General features: G+C 43.3%; 2 protein-coding genes across 4 annotated transcripts in view; one reads left to right on the top strand and one right to left on the bottom strand.

The window, feature by feature from the left end:
- spryd3 (SPRY domain containing 3) overlaps window positions 1–12,100 on the bottom strand; it is a 51,910-nt gene extending 39,810 nt beyond the window's left edge. The window contains exons 1-5 of one of the 2 annotated variants that reach the window (XM_061218643.1): window positions 11,971–12,100; window positions 10,956–11,090; window positions 7,760–7,835; window positions 2,804–2,928; window positions 1,499–1,634 (exon numbers count right to left, since the gene is read on the bottom strand). In XM_061218643.1, coding sequence (XP_061074627.1) covers window positions 1,499–1,634; window positions 2,804–2,928; window positions 7,760–7,835; window positions 10,956–11,083 — 465 coding nt within the window. In that variant the 5' untranslated portion in view covers window positions 11,084–11,090; window positions 11,971–12,100. Of the gene's footprint in view, window positions 1–1,498; window positions 1,635–2,803; window positions 2,929–7,759; window positions 7,836–10,955; window positions 11,094–11,970 lie in introns of both variants that reach the window. The other variant, XM_061218644.1, reaches the window with a different exon arrangement.
- Window positions 12,101–14,790: 2,690 nt separating this feature from the next.
- On the top strand, window positions 14,791–20,583 carry LOC133109316 (insulin-like growth factor-binding protein 3). 2 transcript variants are annotated; one of them, XM_061218591.1, is made up of 4 exons: window positions 14,791–15,363; window positions 16,584–16,612; window positions 17,769–17,888; window positions 18,208–20,583. In XM_061218591.1, exons 1-4 carry the CDS (start codon window positions 15,045–15,047, stop codon window positions 18,319–18,321), a joined length of 582 nt encoding a protein of 193 aa, XP_061074575.1. In that variant the 5' UTR covers window positions 14,791–15,044; the 3' UTR covers window positions 18,322–20,583. The 2 variants fall into 2 exon arrangements, with proteins under 2 accessions (XP_061074575.1, XP_061074574.1); XM_061218590.1 differs by having other exon boundaries at window positions 14,813–15,363; window positions 16,578–16,612.
- The last annotated feature ends 1,926 nt before the right edge of the window (window positions 20,584–22,509 follow it).

The raw sequence follows: 22,509 nt of genomic DNA, 5'->3' as shown, positions 1-22,509 counted from the left end.
AAAAGGTCCTAATGCCACTTCTCTCAAAGAGATGGAAGTCCCCCAGTGCCCTGGTAAACTCCTCAATCTGGCCACATAATTATCCCCCAGTTTAAGTTTAACTTGCTAATTGAAGATCTCCATAGACATCTTCTGTAGTGTGTGGTCAGAGCTGCACTTCAATACGGTGGTCATGAAACACCAAGGTGAGTCTACACATGTACCAGACGGGAAAGGGCTTTGAGATCAGTCAAAGAAGCTACAAAAATGAAATGCAGGATGACTGCGATTATCATTGACTACACTGTTCCAAGACGTTCATAAGCAATGAATTATTAAGAACTGAATGGAACGGAGTTCTTTTAAAAATCCATTCAAAGGAAAAGTAAAAAGTGTCCATAGTATGAAAAAAGGGGGAGAAGGAACCCCTAACAAAGCAGTAATATAATTAACTTCATTCTTCATCTTTTACATGTACAGTGATGTGAAAAAGTTCAGAAAAGTTCAAACATTGCCACAACAAAACGAGCAGTTCATTTGTCTGAATTAAAGCAGTTCAGCAAAGAACGTATTTGGGATGACTTTTTGGGGGGGATTTAAGGGAGCATTATGTCAGAAATAGACATGGAAGGAAATGTGTTTGGATAAAACTTAGGATAAGCAAAGAACATGGTGAGGTGGCATGGTACGTCTGCCCCCATGACCACGAGAACACTGCGATATATGGGTATGTTGCCATACAAATGCTTGTATTTGCTTTTATTTTATTTTTTCTTTAGCAAAGTGATTTACCTGCCGGTTCCTTTTCTCATTTATATCTGCCAAAAGTACAGGCTTAAGAGGAGACAGGTTTGTTAGATGTTAATGTTTCCAGCGGTGCCCAAGGTGCAGCAATCTGACAAGCAGACAGGCTAATAGGGCTGCTTTTGAGAGGAGATAACAGACGCTTTGAAGAATGAAGTGGGCTGAATAACGAACATCTTCTTCTGTCAGTCATCCTGAGGGCCAGGGTTCGTTCCACTCACTGTAAACGTGATTCAGTTACAGGCTAATAATTACACACTAATGGAAATGCTGGCAGAGTACATTTCTGCACCGGTTATTTGGAAAGAAAAAAAAACAAAACACATTTGCACACGACTAAGAAAAAGAAACACCCAAAACTGGAGGCAGGAATTTTTTTTTTACAAGCTTGGTGCCTAACCTGTTGCCCTAGGATCACACTCTTCCAAGACTGATTCTGTTCCTAGCCGTCTTTTTCAGTGTAAGGCAGACCGTCAACACATCTTCAAGACCAGGCTTGATGCATTGCTCGATACTATTTAGCTTTTAGGCAAACTAAGCAGTAGGAACACTTTAGTAGTGGGAAAAGGCTAGCATTGCTGGGCTGAATGGCCTGTTCTCACCTTAAGACAGCTGACACCTGTGGGGGAAGGAGGTGGAGTAAAACGTGACACGTGTGGGGTGGGGTGGGGTGGAGTGGGCGTGAAGTATACAAATAGCGGAGGGGGAGTCTCACCTCTTTGCCATTTTTGGTGAAGAAAACCGTTGTTAGCCCGGCATCAAAAGAGTCCTGGTAAATCCCACAGCCGATTTTGTCTCCGCGGTTGCACTTAGGACCAAACTGCTGTCCCATGGTGTTCCCGTTGTAAAGCCTGTCGGTAAGGCAGAGGTGTGAACAGAAAGCCAACCAGTTGCACACCAACAAAAACAGAGGCACTGAGTCTCTGAAGGATTATCCGACAAGATTAAGACGCCTTAAACTGAACTAAAATGACATCATCAGACAAAGAACAAGGAGGTGGACCCCTAGGAGAACTGGTGATAAAGGGGCCCCCATAAACTGGAAAACACACTTGAATTACATCAGCAAAAAAACATCAAAACATGCAGTTCCTCCCCCACAACAATTACAGACAGGGCTGATCTAGTGTAAACGAGTCCCAATTGAGCGCCGTTCCAAAGAGCTAAACACTGCAGTGGGTGTACGGCAGTTTTGGTTAAACACTGCAAGGGGTGTGGATCAGTGTTGGTTAAACACTGCATTGGGTGTGGATCGGTGTTGGTTAAACACAGCATTGGGTGTGGAGTGGTGTTGGTTAAACACTGCATTGGGTGTGGCGTGGTGTTGGTTAAACACTGCATTGGGTGTGGAGTGGTGTTGGTTAAACACTGCATTGGGTGTGGATCGGTGTTGGTTAAACACTGCATTGGGTGTGGATCGGTGTTGGTTAAACACAGCATTGGGTGTGGAGTGGTGTTGGTTAAACACTGCATTGGGTGTGGAGTGGTGTTGGTTAAACACTGCATTGGGTGTGGCGTGGTGTTGGTTAAACACTGCATTGGGTGTGGAGTGGTGTTGGTTAAACACAGCATTGGGTGTGGAGTGGTGTTGGTTAAACACTGCATTGGGTGTGGAGTGGTGTTGGTTAAACACTGCATTGGGTGTGGAGTGGTGTTGGTTAAACACAGCATTGGGTGTGGATCGGTGTTGGTTATACACTGCATTGGGTGTGGATCGGTGTTGGTTATACACTGCATTGGGTGTGGAGTGGTGTTGGTTAAACACAGCATTGGGTGTGGAGTGGTGTTGGTTAAACACTGCATTGGGTGTGGAGTGGTGTTGGTTAAACACTGCATTGGGTGTGGATCGGTGTTGGTTATACACTGCAGTGGGTGTGGAGTGGTGTTGGTTAAACACTGCATTGGGTGTGGAGTGGTGTTGGTTAAACACTGCAGTGGGTGTGGAGTGGTGTTGGTTAAACACTGCATTGGGTGTGGAGTGGTGTTGGCGCTCGGGTGGCGGGAGCAGGTCAGGACTCACTTTCCGTCGTCGGCGTGATAGGCGATGGAGTGCGGGAGCCAGCCGGGCTGGTGGTCCAGCTTGTAGTACTGCGGCACCAGGCCCACAGCGATCGTCCCCCTCACGCCCGTGTCCATTATGGTCACCTGAAACACATCACACACCGCTTTACCCACACCTTCCCGCTCACGCCCGTCTCCATTATGGTCACCTGAAACACATCACACACCGCTTTACCCACACCTTCCCGCTCACGCCGTGTCCATTATGGTCACTATTGAGACTGAAGGCATGCCCTTCCTCTGGTAGACACAAGTGTAGCTGACTGTTACAGAGAGAGAGAGAGTGGGAGGAAAAAGAGAGTCTGAAGCTCTGGGGAACGCATGGGAAAAGTCCTCTCGCTGGCTTTTGCTCTAAAGGCGGCAGCTGCTTCTAAACAGCCTGGCTTTCTCGCGACTCGTAATGAAGTTACCTCACCCTGAGGGCGGCCGGCGAAGGGCAATCAGATCACTGACAGGCTGAAAGCTCTTAAATCAGGAGCTATTAAGCCATTCTCCATTACCTCACATCTCTGATTGTGTTGCGTGGGAGACAGGGAAAGAGAGAGCGATAAAGAGAGAGATGGACAGAGAAAGAGAGAAACAGGGACATGGTGGCCAGATGAAGAAAGTCTTCCTTTTTTTGCGCTGTGCAATAGTTCTCTCCCGCACAAGATCTAAACCTGACCGGCGTTGACTAGGTAGGTGGGCGTGCTGTAGAGCATGCAGGGCGTATCTGTGGAAACACCTGAGAGAGACGGGCGTGTGCGTCAAAGCGGCAGGAGAAACCGGTGACTGCAGGCCCTGCAGCGACCACTCCTGGGCGCCACGGCTCGGCTCTGACGTCAGGACCCCCCGCCCAAAAAACGGCCCTGCGCCTCGTTCTCACGCCAGAGCTCCAAACAGGGATGGCGCCAAGGAAAATAGAAACGAGAGTCGACTTAGGTCACTAAGAATCGAAACCACATTTCATTCATACTGGTCAAGATTAATCTTAACAGGTCTACTCAGAGTCAGCCAGTAATCAATAAACTAATGTGCAATCAAGTTTAGAACACCTCTGGCTCTCCTGGTCCAGGGTTTCTGGCTGACTTTCCTCAGGTTTTGTCACAAGCTGAAACACTTGCCCTTATTCCAGTAATGTTCCTAACGGTACAGCATGGGATCCAGATGGTGACAGTGCAGACCTGCGGAGGTGCACAGCACACAGAGAGCCAGTGTGATCTTCCCTGAACAGGCATCTGCAGTGAGCCAGCACTAGCTGCTCGAGTACAGTCCCCTGTTGCCATGACTACGGTGCACCTGGAGGACTGCAGAGTGAACAGATGCAGTGGCTACCGCACCTCACTCTCCCGTCACCGGTCCCACAAGGCAGCGTGAATGAGATGCCCACTTCTCCATCAGGGGAGGGGCAGAAACCGGACTAGGCTGGTGAATATGCGGTGAAAGTCCAGAACGCCGGGGCTCTGCCCAACTGCTCAACAGGCAACCCAGGGCACCGATCAGATGGGCCGTGCTGCCGGAAATGGCCAAAAATCCGCCGCCTGCCCTCTTCACCCCATACCCAAAACCAAATGAGCAGAGTACAAAAAAACCGAGCACTGAGTACCAAGCTTCTCCAACAAAGAGTCCAGGGCTCTCATCCTAGCTCTATCCTTTTGGTCCATTCCCAAAGCCTTTCACAAACACACAACCTGTTCCAGTCAAAACCCTTATTAAGAGGATTTTAAACAAATATTTAGAAACATGCCCACTAATATACTCATGAGCAAGTAACAGTGTCCCCCCCCCCCCGTACACAAGCGGAAGGAGGAAAGCAGGGGATCCTGCTGACACACATTCTGCTAGGCAAACATCAGGGGACCACTGAACACGGGGGCGTTGCACAGGACCAACGCAACTCTCAGAAGAAACCTTCTACTTCAAAGGTTTTTCACTTCCATATGAATTTGACGGCACGGCATGAATGCCACTGGGAGTCTAAACCTGAAAAACCACAGTCTGAATGATGAAACGTCGACTACCTCAGGCACATGGCCTCTCATGTTCAATAAGCCTAATAATTCAATAATAATGGAAACAATTATGTAGTTAGGGGTTCAAACGAAGTAAAAACCACAACAGTCTCCGGCACGCCAGGATCAAGGCTGCACGCTACCGTTTTGCATCGAGATGATTCACAGACAAGTGTAGGAAGGATATACAGGGCCATGTGAGCTGCAACTTAATATAATACACAAAATATGGCTGACAACACAGTCAAGACAGGGTTAAACAGCAACAGACAATCAGGTTTGCGATGTCACAATGCCTCGGGATGTCGATATTAAGACGCCATAAAAAACATTTCACACAGGCAGGTGTTATTTTTACAACATGCGAGTAGTAATGTGCCAGGAATGTGTGTGCATGACTTGAAAGCGTTCCCGCGGAAGATTCCGGTGTGAGTAAGCGGACAACGGGGCAGAGACGGCCCAACGGCACATTAGCAGGGCAGAGGTTTCCCTGGCAACAGCTCTACTGCTGACAAAAGCCTTGTTGGTGCTGGTGACGGGGGAGTAGACCACCTGGAGCTGAGTGACCTTACCACACCAAAGCCTGACTTGGTCAGGTGGGATAGGTACGCCAGGCCCCCTGAGACAAACAGAAGGGAAAGAAACATGCTCTGTCAGCTCTCCCCGCTCACTCCAAAGTCTTACATCTGCCCACTACCAGAATTTCCGCTGTTCACAGCTACAAACAGAGCATGGGTTGGAGCCAATGACTTGGCACATCTACTCCCTCAAAAACTCCTTGGGTGGTAGGAGCTATCCTTGTCTGTGATGCTAGAAAGCTTACTTTAGGAAGAGGTTCATATCCACAGACAGCAAAGGTCAAACAACAAGGTCATCTGACTTTATCTTGATGTACTGTTTTTATATTAAAATACACTTGTTTGGGATTAACTGTGGGGTCAACCTGAAGTCTTCAATCTGCACTGGCCTACCCCGCAGAAAGGACAAGTGCGTCTTTGAGAAGGACCAGCGAAAATACAGGTGATTCACCTCCGTGTTCCCATTCTCTGTGCCCATTCCTGGTCTAAGCCAAGCACCAATGCAAGGATTGTGTAAGGATTGCTTTTGTACACATGGTTGCTGGCTCCTGCAAAACATTTGTGTGAATATATTCCTGTGTGAACATTCAAGGAAGTTCAAAGCATTACGTGCATGAGCTCTACTCGGCTCTCTCCAGTGGAAAATCTAACTCACTGCAAAGGAAATTTTCTTTTTTATTGTCCACTGGACATTTTTCCCATGACATCAAAAACACACATGCGTTTCAAAGCTACAAACCCACAATTCAGCAGACCCGCTGTTTTAATAAAAATGAAACAATACATATTCATTAAAGAGTTATGAATCAATTCCGTGAGATTTAGTCAATATTATAACAAGGACAAGGACAATCATATGCCAAGTCATGCATGTGAAATGCAGGCAAAAGGGTTCCACTTGATAATCTTATCTCATCAGCTTTGATCAGCTACGCTGTTCTTGCACTTGCTTTTTAGAAGAACAGCACAGAAGAGTGTGAATCACAAAACATTATTTTATTTTTTTACATAGTCTTGAATGTCTATGATAATGATATTCAGTCGATACTCCTCAGCCGTTGCATCCAAGAGTAATTATGGTTCTGAATGTCATGAAAGGCATGAACATACTGTCAACCAGCTTTCACTAGAGTTTTCACTAGAGACCAAGCAAACCAAACTTATAATTATTTGTTATTTTCTACGTAATTCTATAAGAATTTACTTTAAATCTTTTTTAAGCATGGGCCATCAAATCTTTTCACACAATATAAAGCACTGCTGCATTTTTTGCCCAAAACTCTCCTATGGTATAAAGGTTTTGGAGTGGACACCCAAACGTTCAGGGGAGCTAGCGCTCTAGACTGGCCCGACCTGCCAGCTCTGTGCATACCACGAAGCCTGCCTCACTTCCACCACATGCCCTGCCTGCTTTTTAACAGACTCGTAAATTAAATCCGAGAAAAAATATTGAAAGCTGTCATCCATCCCCTATTTTATAACTAAGCGCAAATAGGCTAACCCCACCTAAATCACAAGGATGCTATTGTCAGTTCCGCTTTATGTGGTTGCAGGTCGAGCGTAGAAAATTAATAACCGGAAAGTCTAGTTGGAAAACACCATTCTTTAAGGGAAAATATCTTGACTCGTATGTCAGGTTATTTCTAGGATTCAGAAAATAAAAATTGGTCCAGAAAGTATTTTTACTCAAATGTGTCAGCTAAATTTAGCAGATATATAGCCCTGAACAACGGACTGCAATCAATCAACTCTCTGTGACTCACCCACCAGTCTCGAAGCATGGAAGCACTGCCACAGAAACTTCTATCCTCCTGCAAAGCACTGGGCACCCGTAAAAAGTAGGTTTACAATTTGCCCATGGCAAGGGGAGTCTGGAACAGCACTCCAGTGCAAACAGGTGTCAGAAGCTGTACCAATGCTCTCATTTTCACATGCGAAGCAGGCTGAAAATAATGGTCTTCAGTGGATAGCAGAGATGACCGTATTAGTACAATGAGAACTGCTCTGCGGAAGCTGAAAAATGCTCAGAGCTGATCAATTCTGCCAAGCACTGTCAAGAGCACTTGGAGGGGAAGAGACATTGCAAAACATTTGAATATCTGGTTGTAATGATATCTGTTCATATCATAATCCTTTCCTGTCACGATGCCCAGCAGGTGGACTGCAGACGGCTTCTAGTGGACTCCACACGCTTCAGAATGTGAATAGGCACATCATGTAGTGACCCGGCAGCATGGACACTCCCAAACTGACAACTTTGCAGTGATGGCACTACAGTCACAACTGGACATTCCAAAAGTAAAAAAAGAAAAATCTATCTTCTGAAAAGCAGGTGTCAAGACTTACCTCAAAGTAGCAGTTTCCTTTTGAAAGGGGCCGAGGTGCAACGTAGCAGCCAACTTCATCAGAGTTCCCTTGGTAACTACAAAAGAAAGAATTGTCTGTTTTTGTTATTTATATCCATCAAAGGGTCTAAATTCACAAAGAGGTGACTTGGCCCATCCTGGGAAGACTACTTCAAATGTGCTCTAAAAGAGCACACGCCTTCGATTGACTGCCATTTGATTGTCAATCAGCACCGGTCATCACAGACAGCAACAGACCATAGAGGAATAGCCTTCTTGCTTACATGAGCAGGAGAAAAAATAAACTTGAATTGCACCTAGTGCTCTGATCAAATCCTCCCTGTGCCAGACCCACTCTGGCATGGACATCCACTGGGCAGAGGCCAGAGGTGGAAAGTCAAGGGGAGAGAAAGTAAAAGTCCAGTGATGTGTTTCTTCCACCCATGAACTCAGCCAGTTGATTTCACTCAGAAGTATTGTGCTAATTAGCTAATCCAGGTGATTAGGACACAATGCTTTGGGAACCTGGATTCTGTATGGGTCTGAAATGGAATGGTAGGGATGGGACCCTGCAGGAACGGGAAGGGTCTACAGTAATGTTTGGGCAAGCAAAAATGGGGGCGAAAGGAAATGGAATAAAACGTTGTTGAAGAGACTTTAGGGCTGACCCAGTTAGGGCACTGTTCATGTGCATGTCATCTGCCCACATCCATAGTGGAGGGTGCAATACTGAGCGCTGATATATGATAGGGCACAACAAATTTTGGAGAAAAAAAAATGTATAAAAAGTTTTCATTTCTAATGTTTGAATCACTGTTGACTAGGGATGTGTACCGTGAGCCGGTATTTTTTGGTACCGATTCCTAATTGGTCGGTACCAGAGTAGCGCTAAAGATTCTGGACAAACGATACTGTTTTCGGTATTTTTTTAAGAGTCTACCTAACCGTCGCGTAATTATGACACTCCCGCCGTCGACAGGTTATGACGCAGCGCCCCGTTGTTTTCTCTCGTAGTCAATATGTCGGCCGTAAGAGCTAAGCGCTCCAAGGTATGGGCTCACTTCATCAATCTCAATGAATCCTCGGCTCAATGCAATATATGCAAGAAAGTAGTTGCGTCAAAGGGGGGTAACACCAGCAACATCATGAAACACTTGCAGTCTACCCATAGCATAAAGCTGAAGGAGTGCGGTGTGTTTGACTGCCTAAACAACGCATCTAAAGTTAGCAACACGGCAACACCGTGTCCTCCTCCGTGCAGGCAGACTCCGACAGTGCTTCTTCATCAAGTCATGGTGAGTGTATGAATCATTAAAGGGGAAGTGAAATACTTGATTAAGTTGGCATAATTTACAAGATTGATTCCAAATATATACATCCTTAAAGGTTTAAGACTGCCAGTAAAACTGGATTAAAAATAATAAGTAATTAAATTACCCTTTTTTAAAACATGCGCAGCGTCATTTTATCCGAATGTATAGCGTGACGTCACTCTATCCAGAGCGAAATATGCTTTTCCTTAACAAAAACTGTTAGGGCTAAATGCGTCAGGAGAAGCGCCTCCCCATGTAGGCAAGGGCTTTGGTCATCTCCCTAGGTTTTTTTTTTATTTAATCTATTCTGAGAAGCATTTGTAATTTTAAGTTAAGCTTCTGTTCTGTTGAAGCATTATCACATTGACAGTTACCTTTAAGGCTGTATGGAGCTGCCTGCTCGTTTTTTGGACATACCTCGCAGTGCACATGTTGACTTGCTAAGGGCTTAAAAGGCAGGTGCTGTAAGTTGTTTAATGATGTTGCTGGTGTTACCCCCCTTGTGGTAATAAAAAACGATTGAATCTTTTACCATCTTGTAACGTCTTTATTTTATACACTAAATTACACGCCGTGGTATCAATAAGAGTATTGATAAATACCGGCATCGATAAGGAGTATCGGTATTGGTATCGGTATCAATAAAATCCTAACAATACACATCCCTACTGTTGACGTCACAATGATTATCAACAGGGAACCATCTGATTTACTGGCAACAACCAACTAACATCTGTAACTGCAATCCACCACCTTCATCATCAAGGACAAAAGCACTAAAGGGAAGATCCCATCTACTGTAGATCTACCCCCTCAGTGTTAATCACTTCAAATTATGGTTGGGTCAAATAAATGTGTAGGAATTTCCCCATCTCTAATCATACATAAATGGACATGTTTCATCACAAGAGGTGTGCAATATCAAAATATATGACTTGGGGATTTAGCTCTGGAGGACTGGAGCTCAAGGCTTGTGTAAACAGATGCTTCTGAAAGGGAAGCGTCTCAGCTAATCTTGACGGTCCCCGAAAAAAAGGTAATTTCACAATCTTCCACTTGCCGCCTCCGTGATTCTCATGGTCGTAAACTGCATTGAACCTCCTATTTTTTCCTAGTTTTGAAGCTGGCCAAAACTACACCTTCAACCTTTAATCCCTGATATTAACAGTACTTCAATTTGCGGGCCAAAGGACTGTTTGTTTTTCGGGTGTAAGCACAACATCCTGACGGTCCACATTGTCCCATACAAAGACTGTTCATCCTTTCCTCAAAGTGAGCAACGATCATGCATGGACACAACGCAGAGATAGACTCCTTTTCTCTGGTGATAAGCACAGATCAGTACGGCATTTAGTCATTTAGCAATGGGATTGCTCCTCAGAGGATTGAGCTAGAAACTCAGAGTAAATTTCTCCTTTATATACTGTTCTGAACCAGTCCATATAGGGTGCAACATTCCTACCATGTTTAAAATTTGCTGACATGTACTGTTACGAGCTACAGGGGTAGGGATTTACCCGATTTCAGATATTCATATGAATGTTTAAAGATTATATATATATATATAAAATTGAAAATATACATTCAACTCCAGGTTATGCAAGCTAAAATGAACAAAGCAACAATCAATAATCAGTAAGTGGAAAGGTCCTCTTAGCACATTCTTAGAGTTAATTTTGTGAATCGAGGACATTAAAATACTGAACTTAGTAAATCATGCAAAAAACTAAAATCCTTTAAATGTTTCATATTCTTTCATTTTAATGCTGTGGCACTCGCTACAATTAAATTCACTATAACACCAACACTGCAGGCTTGCCAGGGACATGGTCCACTTGCATTAACTTAAGATATGGAAGCCCTGCTCCTTGCACACAACCTTACCTGAGGGTATCGCCATCCTTCAACATTCTCTTAAATCGTTCTTGGAAGCGCACAGCCCGCACCTCGCGGATCTCCCGTATCCTCCGCCGCCAGTTCAGGAACCTGTAGTGTAGGTTGATATCATCCATTCCAGCCCTGCTTCGTGGAGGTCAAAGAGCACACAGTATGACATCATGTTTAAATCTAAGCAAGACTGTGGAAGAGGGTGACGTGCGCACCCTCTATATAATATTTTTTGCTAATTGTTAGGAAAGTTATCCCTGAGCTTTCAAACCTCCAATTTATATCAGCAATAAAGTAGCCTGAACTAAAACATTTATTGTGGTTATATATAATTTTGTGAATTTACACCGTGTATTTGTAAACGAACGCTGCAGTGAAATTGTAAATGAATTATTTCAATATGACGTCAATCATTTAGCTGAACACAGTAACTGTTAGGCCCATTGCTTATTGATAGACAACTAGCTGAAAGCGACTCTTTCACGAACTCCAGAAAGATTCGCCCAAAATAACAAGGACCCATGGCTACCTAAATGTATTAATTACTTACACGTAGATTATACACGTAGATTTGGTACTCTGTCCAGACTTGTACGTAATATGCTCTCCTGGATTTTCCAAACTCAACAACACACATTAACTAGGCTAGCTAGCTACGTCAACACTGTAGTTTCTGGCTAGCTTAGCGACCTAACAGGCTAGCTGTTTAGTTTTAGCTACTTAGCTACCGGTAGGTAAGGAGAGCATACACACAGAAAGTTCTTGAAATACATACATTTTATGTTTAACAGTCAGAAGCATAGATATTTTAAAAACCATTATCTATCTGTTAAGAACATCTAACGATTGTCTAAATAACAAGTGGACATAATTTCAGTATTAGCTAACTAGCTACCTAATCTCCACTTCTCCGTTGTACACTCAGTTCAAAACTCCATTAAGTGTAAGCCCCGTCATAACACATACGTCCTGTAAACCCGTCATTCATTGATTTGTTCGTAATCCTCCTTACCTTATTATATATTGATAGTCATTAATATGTTATCGCAATCACTTTCGTTCTTGTTTTCTGCTCAATATCGCTGATTATCACGATCCATTGACACGAACTCCTCAAAGGCCAGTCGGCGCTTTCTGGTGACGTCATGAATCTCGCTCACTACCACAAGTAGCATTAAAAGGAGCCAATCGGAGGCTGAAGCGCTGGAATCATTTTTAGGCATCTTTGGACCAAGCCATACGTGCTTTTTTGACAGATAATGAAATAATCTGCGGGTTAATTGCAATATTAGTAATTCATTTAGTTCACGTATGCAATAGAACAGAACTTTATTATCAATTGCCTGTGTGAAATTAGCCTACTGAAGAACTTTTACTTAATTTTGTCTGTCTCATACAAAAAGGAACATCAATAACTGACATTTGAAACATTTGTATTCAACATATCATAAACCACAACTCATTCTTTCCTAAGTTCTTTTTGTCTTTTTAAAGGTAGAATATGAATTACATATACGAACCAAATGCTTTAGGTTCACCTGACAATAAATTCAGACCAGTTGATGATTTGAGACTAGGATGAATTTCAGTCTTGGTACAATGTGATTCATTATTCTATTCAACAAGATAGCCATTTGGATAGAGGCTGTAAATGATTGGCTGCAGTAGTGTAGGCCAATGTACGATTGGACAATTCTAAATCACATTTAATTAAACTTGGCCCAGAAAATAAAGCTGTTTTCTATCTTATTTGCCACTGTACAGTGACCAGAACCGCTTTTTCTTTGCATATGCTGAATCATCGATCATTGTCATATGACCTTTATGACTATGATCAGGTTCATAGAGAAAGTTTGGAATTTAAGTCTGTGTGTATGTATGAGTATGTGGGAACAAGAATGTGAACATCCACAAAATTTTGTTTAGCTTGGGATCTACAGTGTGAGTTGAGGACCGGAGGAAACGGCATCCCATACTCCACCAGCCTGGCGCGCCACTCGGAAAATTATCCGGACAGAAAACCATGGCAAAAGCAATTGCGTTCGCACCGCTCATGGGAACAAGAGACGGCAGGCAGTTCCAGCTTTCTGTGCCACAATTAATCACCGGTGGCGGCGACGTGAACCCAGGCTGGCCGGAGACCAAAAACAGAGGATGTCCCCCAAACGGGGTTCCCCCGCGGTCTGTGCAAGTGTCGGAAAGTTTGTTCATTCCTGGACCTAGTGTCACTCACATACAAAAGAAATCAGGTGGTGCAACCTGCGTGTCCTGTAACAGCAGACGCCGTCATCGCGGGTCCCAACGGTTTTGCTGAGTGCCACCCTGTTTCCATTATGAGCGGTGCCGCGCCCAAGTCAGTCAAATTAGCCAGATCAACGGTCCAAATCCTGTTCTTTCCCGCTCCTTTGTTTTTGTTATCTTGCTTTTTGTTGTTTCGTGCTCCGTCGTGGCAACTGCATACACAAAACAAACACTCGGTCCTTGATCCCAGAGACTTCCCAGGCAAAGGCGTGCCTTTAATAGTAGCATGTAACAGTAACTTATATAGCCTAAACCTGCTACGGTACAGTGAAGAGCCTAACAGTGTTCAACTCTTTTCTAAATCTATTTCTGCAGGTTATACGTAACTACATGGATAATTAGAAGTAGCTAACCCGAGTCCGTTGCTTGTCTCCTAATCAGCTGTTCCAACAATAATGCTGCCACAATGCAGAATTAGGAAAAAAGGACTAAGGCTATTGCGGCTCCCTTTTACCGGTTCTGACAGCTAGGCTCTGCTGAAAGGAAGATAGCACTGGAATGGTTAGTTGACTGATTACTCCGTCAGTCGCTGGCATGGACAATTTAATTTACTGTAGGCTATGTTCAAGTAACAACAGATTTTGATAACTGACACCTTTTCCAATATTAAAAATCTGGCACCAAATTAGCCTTCTGTAGCCTATTTTTTATATTTATTTATTTTTTAAAGAAAATCAAAGGGGAATTAATGGCATAAATTCTACAAAAAAAACTTATCTCCTGTGTCGGCCGAACTTCTGAAATTGTTCTGGCGACTGCAGCTTGAGTTGGCCTGGCTGTTGACAACGCAAGCCATTATCAGCTCTGCCCTCTAGCGCCTATAAAGTGTCAGTTCCCAACCTGGCAAGTCGATGACTGACAAACTTTTAGTGACCAGGCCAAATCTTTACCTTTTGGTTCTTTCTAACAGGATCTACGCAAAAGTGAAAAAGGCACATATAAATAAACTATTTCCTTGTCATTAATGCCGGCACGTTTAGTGCATCGTTAGACCAATTGTGTTACCCAATGTAATTCCTCATCTTTATTTAAATTCATGGTGGAAGAAGGCACATAATCTTACTTCATCCGTATGTCAGCTGGTCAACAAACATGATTGTCCCTATTCTTTGATGGCAATACATTTGAAGTCACTTTCTTCCACAGTTACCGTAAGAAACATGATCAACACAATTTCATGCATAAAGTAAATGTAAGCCCTACAGAAACCACAATGCAGGCCAATGCAGCTGTCTGTGAAATTGACATACAATGGTGGCCAAAGAAATAGATTCCATGGAAAAATGCGAAATGGGTATGGGTGCTGAGGCTAGTAAGAGAATGACAGTAGTATGTGTGTGCAGGGGGGAGGGGGTGTTTCTGAATTCTGAGAAAGCGAAGCAAAATAACCTCTATCTCTCTTCCTCCCTCCCTCATTCCCTCCCTCCCTTTCTCTCTCTCTCTCTCTCTCTCTCTCTCTCTCTCTCCCCCTACTGAGAGTCCCAGCCCCTGAAGGTGTCACAGCAGTGCTCTCTCTCTCTCTCTCTCTCTCTCTCTCTCTCTCTCTCTCTCCCCTGCACACTCCCCACCTTAGAGATCTTTAAAAGCCGCTGCTCACCGCGTCTCTCCAAGCTGTCTGTTTTATCGCTCTTTCGCTGCAGGGGACTCCTGGCTGCCTCGCGTTCCAAGCTGCACCCGGCTTAGCCGCAGAGAGAGAGAGAAAAAAAACAGAGAAGTCATCCTTTTGCGAGAAGGGCACGAATAAGGAGCTGTCGTCTGTTGCTGGGAGCCTGGGATCCGGACAAAATGCCTCTCCTCTCAAACCTACTGGCCCTTCTCTCCCTGTTGCTGCTCTCAAAGCAAGGCTTCTGGACCCTCGCTGCTCATCTGGGCCCCCAGAAGCCCTCTGGCTCCACCGGGGGCCACAAAGACCATGCGGCAGAAGTGAGCACCTCCGTGCTGGCCCTGGGTGAGCCCTGTGGGGTGTACACCTTGATCTGCGCCAGGGGGCTGAGATGCATGCCCCCGCCCAGGGAGAGTAGCCCCCTGCAGGCTCTGCTGCAGGGAAGGGGTGTCTGCTCCAAGAACCACTCTACCAGGGCCCATCAGAGGCCCCCCACCACAGGTAAGGCACGCCAGGCACACTGCTCAACCACGGGCCAACCCACGACACATTAAAATCCAGTACACCATGCTCTCCCTAGCTAGGTGAAATGAAAGTGAAACAGCAATGCATTCTGTACCAACTATGGAATTGGGTCTGCGTGCTGTTAGCGACAGGCTGTAAAAATCACCCAGCACCGTGTTAATGACCCTCTGGTACGCTGCAGGTCTTAAGGACAGGCTAGAAATGGCTAATTGAAAGCAGGATTCCATGCAACCCGGGAGGGGTGGGGGGTGGGGGTGATGCATAGCCACAGGCATTTTCGGAGGGAAAGCTATTAACAGCCAGCCAGCAGGAACACTCCTAATGATGAAGAGCGCTTCTCCACGGTCAGTCTTAGGTTGTCAGTCTGAAAACCGGATCACATCGGGCTCGCAGCTCCAGAAGGGAGGCTGCGGCTCTGTAGCGGATGAAAGGTTGTCATTGGCAGGGTTGCCTGGTATGTGTTAAGCATGTCTCGGGTGCTGTTACTGGTCTCACTTGCTGTGATAATGAGCCCAGGGTATGTTTCTTTTGAGCTCAGGCACCCTGAGGGTAATATTCTGCCGTGGATTCTCAGTTGCAAAAAACGTGAATGAGAACGTTCCAAAAGTGTGTGCGCATGTGTTTGTGTCTGTGCATGCGTGTGTGTGTGTGTGTGTGTGTGTACGATGCGTCTGGAGTTCAAACAGAAGGAACAGGGCCGAAAAGGAAGTTCAGAGTAGAGAAAAACCATTTGCTCACCTTAGTTTGATTCCATTCGCCAAAGCAATTTAATTGCTCAATTTTCAATTTTATTGTGATGCACGCATTACAGAAGAAAAATATTAATCAAACTCAGCTGGAGGAATATGCACTGGATATTCATTGTGAGTGAATGGAATGCACTTTTATGGTATACAATTGTCTAACACTGTACCACTGAATCTGCACTGTACTGACTGTAATCGTTGTTGTAATTATGGTAATTATAATGAGACAAGCAGTCTGTCTGTCACAAAGCACCCACTGTCATTTACTGTTGACAGACCACAGCCTGGCAGTTCCGCTAAAGCATACATCTCTCCTTCCATTGGTCAGAGTAAACCACTGTGCTCACCAAGGGGGTGTGACATGGTCCTGCACACAGTTTAATTGGTCAATGCTCAGATTCTGTGAGGGGAAAATCTTTTGATTTGCTACTGGTTTTTTTCCAGGCACAGATTCAACATTCAATGGTGAGCTAGAAAAGGTAAGTTGTTTCTATACTCCTTTCTTTCATGTGCTCTCCTACACTACCAATTTGCACTATTAATCTCATTGCGCAGAGGGCACCTTTTGCATTGTTGGGAGGAAGTGATGCCATGGTAACCTTAGGAACCATGCCCTACTTCACACACTCTTCCCTTAGTGGGATGCAGCCATAGCTGGCTAGTGACATAGCTGAGGCTAACACTTACATCAGGTATTGGGCTCAGAGAACCATGGTAAAAGGCTGCTTCACAAAGGAAATTACTGGAACCCTTTGAAGCTTGGTGATGTCTGAAGAAGACTCATTTCACACCAAGAGCACCAGAGTGCAGGTTTCCTTTACGGAAATAGAATATATCCATCTACAATCAGGATATCAGAATAATAACACTAATCATAATATATTAGCAAACATATATTATGGGAGGGAATGTTAGCTTTGAAAACCACCCTTACATTTAAATATCTAATAGCTTTCAGAGATAAAGGTTAAGCTCACTTTTTCCCTGAAGACATGCTCACAGAAAGGTCACTGTTATATTTAACCTCATAGGCTAGATATAAGAATTGTTTTGGTACATGTGAGTAGTCTGAACATTTTTATGCTCACAAAATAATCTTTGCATGCGCTTAAGTAACTTGTACAAATATTTTGTATTGTATATATGTATGCTCATGTAAATGTTGTAAAGAGCGTTTGGAGAATTGAAGATACAGTGACATTGCACAGATTTAATGTAGTACTGTAAATAGTGACAGTGTACAGATTGTATGTAGTGCTATAAGTAGTGACAGTGTACAGATTGTATGTTGCATTGTGGTGCTGTAAATAGTGACAGTGTACAGATTGTATGTAGTGCTCTAAGTAGTGACAGTGTACAGATTGTATGTTGCGTTGTGGTGCTCTAAGTAGTGACAGTGTACAGATTGTATGTTGCGTTGTGGTGCTCTAAGTATTGACAGTGTACAGATTGTATGTTGCGTTGTGGTGCTGTAAATAGTGACAGTGCACAGATTGTATGTTGCGTTGTGGTGCTGTAAATAGTGACAGTGTACAGATTGTATGTAGTACTCTAAGTAGTGACAGTGCACAGATTGTATGTTGCGTTGTGGTGCTGAGATGCTAAAAGCACAGTAACGGCCCGCTTCCTCTTTAGGGCCCCTGTCGAAAGCTACAGAATGCTGTGCTGCAGAGTCTGGAAATCACCGTTGTCCAGCCCAATCCTGAAATCTACATCCCCAACTGTGACACCCGTGGGTTTTACAGGAGAAAGCAGGTAAGCTAGCTGCCATATATATCCCATGCCTGTGTGTCTATAGGCAATCTGCATGCATATGTGACTATCCGTGATGACTTCCTGACATAGTACAGCAGAGCAGTTTCGCTGTACTATAACTGTTTATAGTACGATATCACAGTAGTGCTGGTGCATTATGACACAGTGCGTGTCGTGTGCGTGTACGTGTGCATATGAGTGGGCTGTGTGTGTACGTGGTTGTGTGTTTGTGTGCATGCGTGTTTGTACACGCACGTGTGTGTGCTGAGCGCTGGGGAGGAGCGTGACGCCTGCCTCTCTCCCTCTCTCTCTTCCGCAGTGCTGGTCGTCCAATCAAATGCAGCGCGGCCGCTGCTGGTGTGTGGATGAAGATGGCGGATTCCTGCCGTCACACATCAGAGACGACGGCACGGTGCAGTGCGGTAGCCAATGAGGGGAGGGGGGGCGCGGGCTTCTCCGCAGCAGGGCAGTGGAGGGTCTCTGCGCGCATGCCGGACGCTGTAGGGCCCAAAAGAGCCAGGGATGAAACGTTAGCCACCCCTCTCCCTCAGCCTCACATTCCAAACAGGGGAAACACAGCCATGAAGTCCTCCAGCAAGATTCACTGCTTCAAACGACAATGTAAGGAGACAGAAACTATGGAATGAAAGCACTTTTGGTAATTAAGATTTTTAATGTCTTAATTTTGAATTTGATGAAAGCACAATCCAAGGTCTTCTGTGGTAATGTTAGTAGGCATACTAACTAGCCATATCCCTGACATCAGCCTTGCCAATGAGTTCTAGCAGCTTGATGGTAAGAAAAATTAAATAAGGACCTATACTTTGACTATCATATTACTGTTGGGTACAGCCACCCTTTCAGTAAAAATCCGTTGAGTTTCTGTTGCATGACAAACACTGAACTCCTGAATGTCTCCTACATTATGGGTGAGCTTCCCAGAAACAATCCTCTTAATTCCTTAAATGAGTCATTGCCAATGGCCCCAGGCAGTTCCACTAAGACTCAACTGTCTGCGGTCACAACTGTTCTCTACTTCAGATTTTAAATGTTCTAAATATATTAATATTAATGTCCATAGAATCTCATTGCACTCTGTGTCCAATGGCAGACTATCAGGTAGCACTGGCATGTCTGCAAAATAAGATTTTGAATAAATACATGTATTCTAGTAAACAGTGGAACAATAAACAGAATAAACCCTTATTTCTCCATGAGACATTCAAGTGTAAATCACATTAACACCATTTTATCTAGCTGACACTGAGCACTAGTCCCTGGAGCTGGCTGTCTACCTTAGTATCTGAGATTACTTCTGACTTTATCAATGAAATTTTTCACTTTTCATGCAGAGACCACAGAGAAGGGAAATATCTATTTAAATTTTTCCTAAGATTCTTCATCCTTTAAAATTCTAATTTCCATATTGAAGAATTTGGGAGAATATGACTGAACTGTTTGTGAGCACCATGGGGTTATACTGCCCTCTAGTGGAACGTTTATGTAATCCAGTATCACCAGTTTATGTGCTCTTTTGTAAGTTAATTTTTTTTAATGAAGACATAATATAAATGTGTAAATTAATGAAGAACAAGAGTATTTAACTAAAAATATATATATTTCCTTAATTATTCTGGGAGAGATGCTCTCCAGAAGATGATTTGATGATATCAGGGGAATCACACAGACTATGTGAATTTCAACTTTTCTCTTATAGGATATAGGAAATTGAGGCTATGGCCAACTGTTTCCTTTTCAAAGCTTAACAAAAATTGCAGGACCAGAGTCTACATTTACCAGCCAGCAGAGTACTTAAAGAAAGTGGCTCATTTGGTTAGGCCTTTTTAAAATGGACAGTCCCCCTCCATCCCTCCCTGAGGCATACTGACAAAATAACAAACAGATACAGTATTGGCCTACTGCTGTGATCTTGTCAAGAGGACGTTCTGCTTTGTCATGCACTCCACATTAAGGTAATATAACTGTTGTGAGCTGAAAGACAAGGAATGTCTGGCAAGAAAACTCTTAATCCACCTCAAAAATACCCTGTTGGCCACATTGGTGTAGGAAATGGGATATGACCCCCAATCACCACAACATTAACCATTGAATCAAATTCATTATGGAGAAATATGCTATTGTGATGCACTTCAATACATATATTTGATGTATGCACTTAATTATGTAATCTAAATCTGTGTGAAGTAAAATGACACACATCTGGAATGGTGTTTGTGCTGTCCTTGTCATGGTATTCTTACTTTGTAAAAAACCTGAGTTGAACTTTTAGTCTTTTGAGGTGTTTTGAGTGTCAGGACAAAGAAATGCTGGAGACTGCAACCCTTTAGGAAATATCGTTAAGCATATTTTTATACACTTTTTTATACATGTGTAAATTAAGTCTGATTTATTATTTAATGAACTGCTCTGTATTTTTATAATGTCCTCTCTTTATTTAAAATACAAGTTACTATGTTTTTATTTTACTGGATTAGGGAATGTTTTTTTGGAAATTTGGGGAAAAATACACTTAAACAGGCATACCATTGGAGCTTGACCTGCTGTATGTCACTATGTTACTTTGCTGTTGTATTATTTATGTCTGTCATTTATAATCAATATACATTCTGTAAGTGTTGACATTTCCTTTTGAAACTGCTTTTCACCCAACCCAATAAATTAAAATTTAATCTGATTTTGGAGCTTTCTTTTTCCATTTAAGTCTAATGTATCTCAATATGACTTTTGATATTTTTTTTCTGTGGTAGAGGCAGGAATTAATAAACGGCTTGTGGAATCTCCCCTTTGCAAATGGATGACTCTGTCTCACTGGGACCTGTTTGAGATGTAAAAGACTGGCCCCTGCCAATTTCAGTGAGAGGCCCACTTTCATATGAATGTAGATTTCACCAGAGCAGTCACGTTTTACACACTGCCTTTATCCATTGCATAATCCCGAAATCCCACTCATATGACGTGTGGCTCAGAGCAGGGTATGTTGCAGCATTAGACTCACACTCTAGAATGCATTGGAGGCATAACAGGCTAATATGTCTTGTCAAATATATTTATATAAGATATCGACCAAAATCGTGGAAACAGTATTTTGCTTCTACACAGGCATGTTCCTGAGTTCATTTCTCAATTACATTCCCAGCATACTCTGGTTAATGTACAAAAAATGTTGGGAAGGTCTGGTTGCCTGTAATTATGGCTAGCATGGCTAGAAGATGAAGGCTTGTTAACTTTGAAAGACAGATGATTGTTAGGGCACACTTGTCAGGAGCTTCAGTAATAAAGTCTGTTCAACTTGAAGATGTTTCACAAGAAACAGTGTCAGGCAATGTTGATATGGAACACAGGGCAACTGTGGTTGATACGCCTGGATCACGATGTGTGTGCATTAGTTTGAGGTACAAGGCTAAACAGGCAAGTAGCTCTAAATCAATTAACTGTTCATTTAAATCTAGGGCGTGAGCAGGCACTTTAATCAAGAACAGTCCACCGAGAACTGCACAACTGAGCCTGCTTTAGTGTTATCCTTGACTTGTTGAGAAAGATGCTTGTTCTTCATTTGAGTCTTTCTTTCAAATTGAATGATGATGTTCCCAAAAACAGGGACCAATCAACTCATTGTATGACCTCTTAAGGTAGTTTTGTACAACTGTCGAAACACTGTAAAAAACTATAATCAAATACACTCAGTGAGCATTTTATTAGGTTTTTTTTTTCATCCCACTGTTTGGTTATGTGTGGTGTGGTTATTTGCATTACTGTCATCGTCTTTTCAGCTTCAACCAGTCTGGCCATTCTCCTCTGACCTCTCTCATTGACAACGCATTTCTGCCCGCAAACCATCATGAAATCTTTGTCAGGTTTTATTCAAATCATTCCAGGAAATGTCAATTTGTGAAAAAGAGAACATTGCATTTAGACCATATAGGCTACAGGCCTAACTGAAATCCAGATTGTTTCCTGACCAGTGAGCAATCTACTGGAAAGTGAAGAGCTCTTTCAGCTTTTGGGGGAGGTCTCTCACATTTTACAATCCAGGTTTAAAACACAAAACACAGCACCTAAGATATCTCATCTTTTTCAGTTGGTCAGTTGATTTACATGTGATCAGCCACACAAACAAATACAGACAGTCTGCTTGATTTTCCCGGTATCAACCATGTCAGGAGCATTTGCAAGGAAAATAAGAGAGGGATAGATAATCATGCAGAGTATGAACCAAATACATTAAAAATAAAATACAAATCTTGAGCATAGTCTCATCTTCAGAACAATAGTGGCATGTATACATTTGTCTGCAAGGCAGCTTAGAAAATCCAGTAACAGGACACTGCCTAGGGAAGACAATATGATGACATATTGCGGTTATGGATATAAAAGCAATAGCCAGAAATGTGAAGTCTGCCTCTGGGTCATTCTACGAAAACATGCCATTTTACATTCTGCAAATCAGATTTTCAAAGTATTGTTTTTGTTGTGTTTAAGGACTTATTTTGATTAAGTAGACCCTTACCTGTCAGAAAAATATGTGGTGCCATCTCAGGCTATCTTACTTATTTATTTATTTTCTGAAAATAATCAACATGCACGTGTGTAACGTCAACCC

Source organism: Conger conger, chromosome 14 (genome assembly GCF_963514075.1).
Source record: "Conger conger chromosome 14, fConCon1.1, whole genome shotgun sequence".
NCBI lineage: Eukaryota > Metazoa > Chordata > Actinopteri > Anguilliformes > Congridae > Conger > Conger conger.
The sequence above is the reverse complement of the archived record's forward strand: the minus strand, read 5'-3'. Positions and strand labels throughout refer to the sequence as shown.